The sequence below is a fragment of the Myzus persicae genome, unplaced genomic scaffold, assembly GCF_001856785.1.
Source record: "Myzus persicae strain clone G006 unplaced genomic scaffold, MPER_G0061.0, whole genome shotgun sequence".
NCBI classification, from domain to species: domain Eukaryota; kingdom Metazoa; phylum Arthropoda; class Insecta; order Hemiptera; family Aphididae; genus Myzus; species Myzus persicae.
In genome coordinates, this window is record NW_019101349.1 from 1 (window position 1) to 10,680 (window position 10,680).

General features: G+C 27.1%; 1 protein-coding gene across 1 annotated transcript; it reads right to left on the bottom strand.

The window, feature by feature from the left end:
• Positions 1 to 323: 323 nt before the first annotated feature.
• On the bottom strand, positions 324 to 10,541 carry LOC111028713 (collagen alpha-1(XI) chain-like). Its single transcript, XM_022307445.1, has 7 exons — positions 10,474 to 10,541; positions 10,157 to 10,201; positions 8,297 to 8,403; positions 6,737 to 6,844; positions 6,196 to 6,526; positions 4,318 to 4,502; positions 324 to 590 (listed from the first exon to the last, which is right to left on the bottom strand). The coding sequence occupies exons 3-7, from the start codon at positions 8,378 to 8,380 to the stop codon at positions 339 to 341; spliced, it is 960 nt and encodes a 319-aa protein (XP_022163137.1). The 5' UTR covers positions 8,381 to 8,403; positions 10,157 to 10,201; positions 10,474 to 10,541; the 3' UTR covers positions 324 to 338.
• Positions 10,542 to 10,680: the final 139 nt, after the last annotated feature.

Genomic DNA, 10,680 nt, shown 5'->3' on the forward strand with positions numbered 1-10,680 from the left:
ACATATGAGAAATCTTGTATTCAATTTTCATATCTTATGTAATAAATATGTATTAGATACTTAAATGTATTGTATACAGTTACACACACACACACACACACACACACACACACGCATATTATACACACTTATAAAACCACACATCATAGTAAAATCAATACATTTGTCGCTTTGCTTAATATCTAAAATGAAATGTTTAGACTTTGCTCTCAACCACTCAACTGCAGGATGTTCCTCATTTCGTTATAGCGTTTTATCATTATCACAATATCGTGTCAAAATGCTAGAAGGTGGTAATACCTACTTTATACTTAAAACTATGTATTGAGCCCATTTCTTTAATAAAAAACAAAAAGATTTCTACTCACTTTGCAGCCGTCGACTAACACGTCCACTTTTGGTGATCCTTGTTCAGACGAAAATTGTATCGAATTTTCTCCCATAAACTTGACAGCCATGTCGTATGAGTTGGACTTTGCATTGAACCACGCAGCACTGTTGATGCACGTGTACGTGAAGTTTTGGTATCCATTTTGGCTGAGAAGTCGTAGGAAGTTCATTTGCACTGGTCCCACAGTTTCGTAAGTAATCTATTAACAATATAACAATGCAAAATATACATTTTAGCGAAATTATTGTGGTTTTACTGTATCTATCCACAGTAAGGTAATTCATACATTGAATGACATATTGTATTGTTTTATTCAAACACTTGAACAATTCACACCAAATAAAAACCATAATATTACATTTTGATAGCAAATATAATTCTGTGTTGTGGGTGGCAAAAATATTTGTAGCCAAAATGCAACATGCTTTTTGTAACGATAAGATTTGGTCGGAAAACACCCCGAAACAACCCAGGTTTATAACTTGATATTAGTTTGAAATGATTTCCAATATTGAATACTAAACCTTGAACTTTTTTTTAAATGTATATAAATTTAAATTGATGAAATTCTACTTATTATAAAATCATTTTTAATTTATCGTCTTTTTCGACAATTATTAAATTGGTTCCTACGATATTGATATATTTTTAGCTTTGAATTTGTAGATTTGACGTTACTACGTAATAAAATAGATGACAATGATTATTTTCAATGAAAGAGTGATGAAGTGCTGCTTTTAAGACATTTTAGAAGGTTATTATCGGTTGATTGTCAAAATATTTATTAAAAAGTATATGAATTTCTCAATAATACTATTGAAGATACATATTATATTGTCTATACATAAATCATAAATTTTTTTAAATAAGAATTTGAAAAATTAATTTGACTTTTACCAACTTGAAAAGCATAATAATAGATGAACATTTACCCACGCAAGAATTCCCAAAATCCATTGTTGGTTAAACATTTATATATTGTATTACAGTCTTAGAAACTTAAGTATTTTCGAATAACTTAATGAACATACATTAAACTAAGTATTCTAAAAATTATATAGAAATATAGTTTAGAAGAGGCAGATGGATAATAATGTAATTTTAAATAGTAGATGCATTAGCCAATAAGAATGCAAAATGTATTTTTTTGTAGAAAATGCCTAAGAGATATTTGTGTTAAAATTTTCTTAATTTCATAAATAAAATATAGGTATTATATTAAATGGAATTAAAAATAGTATGAGATGTAATATTTATTTTGTATAATATTATACATATTTATTTATGAATATTTTATACATAATGTCGAATATTGATTACTAAGTATAACTGAGATAACTAAAGTTGATTGAATCTTTTAGTATTATTGTTGTGATTTTATGGAGCTATCGTCAAGACGTGTTGGAAAAATAACAATAGTTTAATCTAATAAAAAAGCTAGTTTGTAAAAGTATTGTTAATTGCTACTGGCATTGATGTACGGAATAGATGTTGGGAATTTTACATTAAATTAGTTTTAACTACAATAAGGAACTTGCGAAGATAATATTCTTGAACAATAGACTCCTACAATATATAATCCTGTAGATTTAAAACTTTTAAGTTGAAGAAAAGTTTTTAGAGATTTTATGATTATTAATTTTGTTTTTCATTTTTATTAAAGATTATACAATCAATCGATCCAACCAATCGGTTGGATTTTTCAAATTTATATTGATAATTAAAAGAAGCTCAGTTGACTCAAATATTTGAGATTCAGCTCAATGTTTTCTATTTAATTTAAAAAAGATATTTGGAAAAGCAATGTGCTCGTAATAAGTAATACTTGGAGTAAAATAATAATCCTACCTGCCTCATTTCCACGAATTAGTACAATAAGAATAGTATTTTAAATTTTTTCCAGTAAATTCAGTTTTATTTAATCTTATACAAAATTATGAATGCTGATTATAAATAAAGTGGGTTATTATATGTTTAAAATTATGATGTTAAGTTATAATATTTTAATAGTAAGTTTATGAAAATAATAGATGAATTTCGCTCACTTACAATTCTTTAAAAAAAGTAAAGTTGTTGTACTTAGAATTGTAGAGCACAACACTGTACTCCGTACACTTAAGTTTTATTAAAAATAGTTCAATGTTTATTTAGAACAAAATATCTTAACATGCAAAAAAAGTTATTGTAGTTTGTTTTTTATATTGTTTGTGAATAAAAAAAGTGCATACTACGGATCTCTAAAAAAATTATTTTAGAACATGACCCTTGAGTTATTGTAACTTGTTGATATTTGCTAACTATGAAGGTGGTGTTTAGAATCATTTAGAAAATATACAAGAGTTTATAAATTTCAGTGAGTGTTATTTTGATTATTATACAAGTGCTTTTCAAATCCCACAACATTAATCTTAATTATTTTTTTGAATTTTAAGAGTTGTTTTTAATTTCCCATGAGACGTGTATTAAAGAAAAATATTAACTTGTAATGTGTTTTATATAGTGAGTCTATATGAAATAGATAATTAAAACTAAATCGTTAAACAATGATGAGTAATTTCGTACAATTAGATTACAACTATAAACCTAATAAATGTACATGCTTCATGTGTACGTGTTTATAGTAATGAATGTGTTCAATAAATTACAGTATTAAAACCGAAGACTCGAAATTACACCAAAAAGGATGATAATATGGTGTTGCGTTAATCTTCTTATAAGATACCTTGCTTAAGATTCGTCAAACGATGATAAATGTTAGATGGAACACTCTGGGATTTATACAACACTTCTTGCTTCACCCATTTATTTAAAGGCCTTATATTAGGAATAAGTAAAAAAATGCATCAGAAAATAATATTTGTGTACGAACAATAAAAAAAAATGTTTACATTTATTAATATTTATCTATCGAACATACAGTATGTTCGTCAATATTTTTGAGTGGTTTTTTGTTAGCATAGTTTTTACCATTTACACATCTTTCAATTCCATAAAAATGAGTATAAATATCTTATTTTATATGTAAGTAGGTACTTACATGAATGTAAAAACTGAATTTTTAGTATTTCATTTAATGAGAACATAAATTTTTTTTCTATTTTAATTTGGTACTCAAAATGGCTATAAGTTATTACCCACTTCAAAACATATACAGAATAATTATTAATGGAAATCAAATTGTTTATTTAAGCGTAATCGACAAAAAATCGATTAAAAAATCCTGATTATACGAAGATCTAGGATTAAAAATTACAATACAATTTATTGTAAGCATCTATAGCGAATAAGTAATGACATTTTATTGATTATTATTTGAATATTTTTTCCATTTTTTAGCAATTATTTTTTCTGGAAAATTCAATGAAATGATATATTATGAAATTAAATCATACACATTACACATACATGATAAATGTCATAATAATTATAAAATAACGATAGTAAAGTTGCGCGCAATGGAAATTAATAAATAATTTATTATTTATGAATTATTGAAAACATTCTTCCATCGTCCTATAACAAATATCGTACCCGAGCCGCAACAGTCGTCATCACAATATAACGGCCGAGGAGTAGGTTACATTAAAATGTTCAAATATAACTATTACATGAGATCCTGTCCTCAAAAGTATGCTGATGGATTTCCGGTGATGCTGTCACCGGGGTAAACATAAAACGATTTTTTATGACGCATCATTCGACGGTGATGTGTGGCAAATGGCGGCGAGCTAACGCGGGGAAAAAAGTTTACCCGAAAAATCGCAGCCCCAGCAATCATGGCGATTAAAATGTAATTCGATTTGGCAAACGTTGTTTTTTTTTATTTTATAATATTTTTGAATACCTGCTGCGACATCTACGCACACGCCACACACGACACAGACGAGCGCAGTTTACTATATTATCGTATTTCAATAATATCTTACTTTGAAACCACCCCTGAGATTTGAATACCAGTCCGTCTTGTCACCCTCCTTACGCCACGGGATGTTCGGCATTTGACTTGAGTGTATGTCTGGAAATACGCAAGTTTCTCCTCCGCTACTCATGTTACAGTACACGTACACGGCATCGTATGGCATACCCAAGTTTGGGTCAATCCAGTACCATCCTAAAACGCATTAACACCGTCATTGGACCGATATTACAAAATAATTTTATAATTTATAGAGACGTTTGACGTAAATATCTACGATACAGTTCGTAGTACTCCAATGCATACCTAATATATTATTATTATACAATATTCTCATCTGACACTATTATTAATGATTATCAATAATATAAAACGGTTCGTCTGGCGGTCAGGTAGCGATTATAATATAGCCTTGCGAAATCAATCATTCTACATTGAGCTCGCCCCAAAATTATAATATTATTATTTTTGCTTGAATTCGACAAGATATATTTATCGTTCGCCAATGGCAATGGAATAAATTATTAGTAATATTACATATAGACAAATTCATAACGGTTTAGTTCATTGAAATTCAGTTTTAAATTTATATTATTTTCATACATTTTCGGTACGACAATATTCTCTAGTATTATTGTTGTGGTTTTGCATCCATCGATGTAAAATTTAAAGTTCGGTTAAAAAAAATTTTTTTCACTTAACAAGTACCTAAGACATAGTTTACACATCGTGATTTGAGGAATACAATGAATGATTTTTCTTTCTTCGATGATGTACCTTATAAATATTTTTTATAGTCTAGATTAGGGTTCTAAAATTATTTTAACCGGATCAGTCGCATATCACTAATGACTAAAAACAGAACTATTCAAACTAATTACCAATAAATTTATTTTAAAATTATGAATTTATTGATTAATTCATTTTTTTTTTATAAATCTTTGGAAACATAACTTTATTTATATTGTGTGTACCAATATATGATAACCATTAGCCTAAAAGGACGATAGAATCGAAGTTGCTTGAATTGGTTAACTCATCTATATTTAACATAATACATAAATTATCTTAATATTTTTGCTATAAAACTGTAAAAAATTTTCAGTTTTAAACTATCTTCAGCTGAACATTACCTTAGCGCAAAATCTATATCATTTTCAATATTCACTCAAAATACTACGAAATAAAAATAAAATTGTTTATAGCTTCATTATTTAAACAGTAAAATCACTTGCGCATTTTAATTTGTACACTATCGGTAAATATATCAGAAGCATGTAAGCTGTGAATAATCGTTATTTTACATTTAAACAGTTAATCGAAAAAAACAACAACTGTTTATAATGTATATTATACATCGTGTACTTAGTAAATTAACTATAAGCAATTAGGATGCATGTGATATAATATATTTAATACACTGGATCCGAACAAATAGTTTTGGATAAAGTTTTTGAATAAATTGAATGTTCTACAATGAAACGGACAAATAATTCTGAAATCGGATAGTAATTTTAGTATTCCAGTGATTTTGTACACAAATAGGTTATATCCGACACAATTAATCTACCACCCCATGAATATTGTTTGATATTTTATGCGTAGGAGTTATAATAACCGTTTTAAGCACGACTATAACTTTTTACGGAGGTATTGTGTCAACTACTTAAGTATATTAATAACAATAATTAATAGGTTTTGGTTACATAAGTAATCATAACTGTTCTTGTGTTCTTGTGTGTTTCGCTAAAGTCTAAAAGCGTATACACTGTTAATAATTGTAATTGCTTGATCATTATTTATACAATTTCGGTTCTGTGTAAGTTCGTGTGATAAGATACCGTAAACTAATTAACGTTTATCGTATGAATATATTTATAATTATTACCATCTTTAAACTGTGGATGCCCGTAAAACAAATCTTTGCACGTCATGACGGGGTTTTCACGGGTTCCGACGGGCTTTCTTATTCGTTCCAAGTCTTGTCTCATACTGTAAATTGAACTAACAATGTCTATGTATTTAGGGCCATCGTTATTGTCACTCGGCCCCGAACTACTCGTTTTTGTTTTTGCACTGTCTTCGGTATTGATGTCATTGAATTCCCGTCTCCAACGGGCCAAAGCGTTTTGCTGAAATCCCGCCAATTCAGGTGGTAATAGTGGTAATTCACCAGGTGGTCCCGGAGGACCCGGAGGTCCTGGAGATCCTTGTTCGCCCTGTACGGAAATAAAAATCGAATATTTTCCACTGTACGATAAAGGAACTTCTGAAAACTACTGTAATTGTATTTACTTAAATAGTGGAGAAGAAGTTTTTTAGATTTTAATAGGAATTACGATGTTACTTCCTCGATATATATATTGAAAACTAACTTTGTTCTCATTTTTATTTCTAGAAAGTGAATAAAACATTTTATTCCAACAAACCTTGTTTCCAGCTACTCCTTCGATTCCTTTGGGACCTGGCAAACCTTCAACACCTGGAATTCCAACCGGACCATCATTGCCTTTAGTTCCTATTAATCCAATGGGGCCCTTAGAAATAATAATTTGTTATATTGTAAACTTTATACAAAAAACTTATTCATTTTTAGCTACTATTTAATTACTAGAAAAAGTAAAAAAAACAAGAATTCACCAGTGATAAACAAATGTATAAGTAATTAAATATAAATTTCCAAATAAGATGTGTGAATAAACCAATCTATTAAATGCTTTGTTGATCTTTGAGGTATCTACCAGTTCATGTAAGGTATTTTTCAATGTTTTAATTATTTTAATCAAATATCCAAGGCTTCTATGTTTCTAGATAGTAAATACTATACATAAACTCATTTATCTTAACGAACATTTTTTGTTGTTGTTAATCCTCACTTCCGTTTGACAAATGACTCTCATTTAGCACAAAAACCGTATTGTAAATACTTGTTTTTTTTTAACACAAAGAAAAACAATTTTCTAACATTTTCTTTTGTTTGGTTGTAATATCGTTTACATTGAATAGGTCTTAAGACGTTCATGCTCACGAATGGTAATAATAATAATAATAATAATAATAATAATAATAATAATAATAATAATAATAATAATAATAATATCGTAAATCTTATTTTTACATGATGGCATTTTAATTTTGTTGTATTGTACTACAATTAAAAACATCTAAATTAGAGTCTATATCATTTAACGTATTCAGTATTCACATTAAGATGGAATACTACATTTTATAATTCACGTTCTCATTAAGACGTACTATCACTGATACAAAATCTTAATTAATATAAGACAACAAAAACAATAATTATAAAAAACCCGTATTTACCTTAAGTGAAATGAAATACGAGTATCTTGAATATATTTATTGGCCATTTATTGGTTTATCAGGTATCAATACCTGAATATATTTTGTATTCTCGGTCATACATAATACTTTAAATAATATTTAAAAATAAATTTATATTTTTTATAAAAAAATTTACTATGAATGTTGACTCATATATTACAATTAAGTCATAAAACATTTCAGTATTTGTACTTTTAACTTTTACCAAAGTTGTAGTTATTATATTTAATCAAATGATCGTTTAAAAACACTATTTTTGTTAAAGAAGTGGTTGTTTTCCCATTAAATGAGTTACTCTTGAGAATTTCTCCCGGAAATGATTATTAAAAAATACCAGTAGGCTTTAATTAGATAAATGTTAAAGTTTTATATCATGTTAGACTTCTCTTTCCTATTTTCTAAAATTCAATTTTTACCGTTGTTATCTTAAATATATGGATGATGCTGTATTTATTTTGTTGATAGCTATTGAATATTGGAAAAGGAAAATTATAAGTATGCAAATATCTATATTTGCAGAATAAAAATGAATAGTGAGAAGGGAGCTAAAAAAAGATACTTTTATATTATAAAATATGATACTTTGACTGATGTTTTCATTGATAATTTTAAGAAACTTTATCAAATAGTGGTTTATATATTACCATTTCTCCTTTTTGACCTTCAAATCCTCGATCTCCTCGTTCACACTTGTCACCTTTCTCGCCTTCGTGGCCTTTGATACCCATTGGACCTATTTCTCCAGGATGACCTAAAATAATAGTTACGTAAATATGACATTTTGTTTTTATGTTACTATAGTAAAAACTACAGCAATCGTTGCCTCAAGGTAGTGGAGTGCCATTTTTCGAAGGTTGAGTATACTGTATATATAATATATAAACATAAGTAAAAAACACACTCAAAAAACCATTTAAACACAATGAAAGTTTTAGTGCCAATATTACGGCGAAGAACTAGTTTAAATGACAACGTTTCATTCATGCGGAAATACGCAACATTACGATTACATTTTATTCTTAAAATGGTTATTTGATAAATCGACGTTTCAACACGATTAGATAAAAATGAAAACTTATTTTGATAACTATGTTATGTTTAGTGTCTTTCAAATTGGTGATTTTAATATTTTTAAGAAAGATACAGGAAATAAAAATATTTTGAATGATGAAATGTTAATTTATTTAAGGTTACATCAGGATACCTAGATAGATTCCAAAACTATTGAAGTCAACCAATATTTTAAGATAATCAGTTACATAATATACTGTAATTTCATAACAAAAAATCAATATTCTACGAATGACATTTTTAAAATCATATTTAATTATTTGCATCATATAACTAATTGAAATAATTGTCCTGGAATGATTACACTACACTAGTCAAATATCAAAATATCATTCAATTTTATAAACACACTCTATTATATTTTCCAATAAATTAAATTTCAAATAGGTAACACACAGAACTGTGCTGAATATTGATACTAATTAATAAAGGCAATTTTAGGCCCTGTCAAAATGGCTGATACATAATATTACTCCTATTTATATAATAAATATCATTATTTGACAGATAAAATATTCGTGTTTACAAATGGAATAGAGTAGGTCAGTATGTCTAGGACTCACAATATGTATGTACACAATATTATGGTCAGATGTTATCAAATATACATCAGATAAATAATTTACGTAATAAATTGTGCAGTGAAAATATTTTTTGATTTATGCGAACCGTGCAAACAATGTATAGAAATCAAATGCGTTGCGTCCAATAATCGCACACATTTTTTTACATGAAAGTAAAGTCCAGATAAATTAATTTATTGTCGCCGTATTTATTGTGTAACTTTAACATAGAAAATGTATCAATTACTTTTTTAGTTATGTATCATATAAATAATACCTAAAAAAGTAATTACGAGTCTTAAAATTGTTTTCTAAATATTTAAAATTTTAGTAGTTTTAACCCTCAATGTGATACATTTCAGTTATAGGTACTCAGTAAAATAATAATAATTTGTTTTTTTTTTTTATAGAAAAATAAAATCTATATAATAAATTATTAACTGTAGGGTATCAATTAATCAATTTGTCGCTTCTAATACATAATATACTTAAATCTCAACCTTTAAAGGTCAGAAAATGTAAAAATCATTAGAATTTAAAATTTAAATTGATTTTGTAAAATTCTATCGCAAGTATCTTCATTGATTGTGACTTTTTTAACCTTATGTTGTTTAGAGTGAAGTTATTGATTTCTAAAACAGTAAAACTTTTTACTTAAACATTGGCTTCTGTAAGTGTTTGAGGTGTGTTACATTATAATAATTATTGTATATAATTTTGCTTATTATTTGCAAAATGAATATGTAATTGAATATAATTGATATTTGATGTAAAAGAATACAATATTTATTAAATAGGTAATTTTATATATTATTAACAGTGGTAATATCAATAGTAGACATGTAATAATAATATTATAAATTTTATTACCTTTTGGTCCCCGTTTTCCACGTTCTCCCTTTTCTCCCGAAGGCCCTGTTGACAATATAATGAATTATAGATACGTATTTTATATTATTTGAATATTGTTGTATGTTTGTTAATAAATCACCAATATTTTTTTGTGATTATAGTGTTTATAAAAAATCATAAATATGAAAATGTATAGAATATCATAATATGAGAAATAGTTGACAAATTACAGTGTTAATTTAATTCAAATTTAATGGAGTATAAATTGTCAATATCTAATCGAATTTTTTTTTTGAAAGAAAAATGTTTAATTTTAATACAAAAGTCCAGTTTACCAATTTCACCAATTTTTCCAGGTTCTCCGTCTTTTCCTGGTCTTCCTGGTAAACCAACTTCACCCTGTATGTTCAATGAAATTAAAATATTATTTTAATAATTCTAATAATTTTTGATAAGACATTAAAATTATACAATAACTATTAGTCATTATTGTTTCTACATGTTACCTACTATTATAAATTCTGAGTGAAGCGATGGATTGT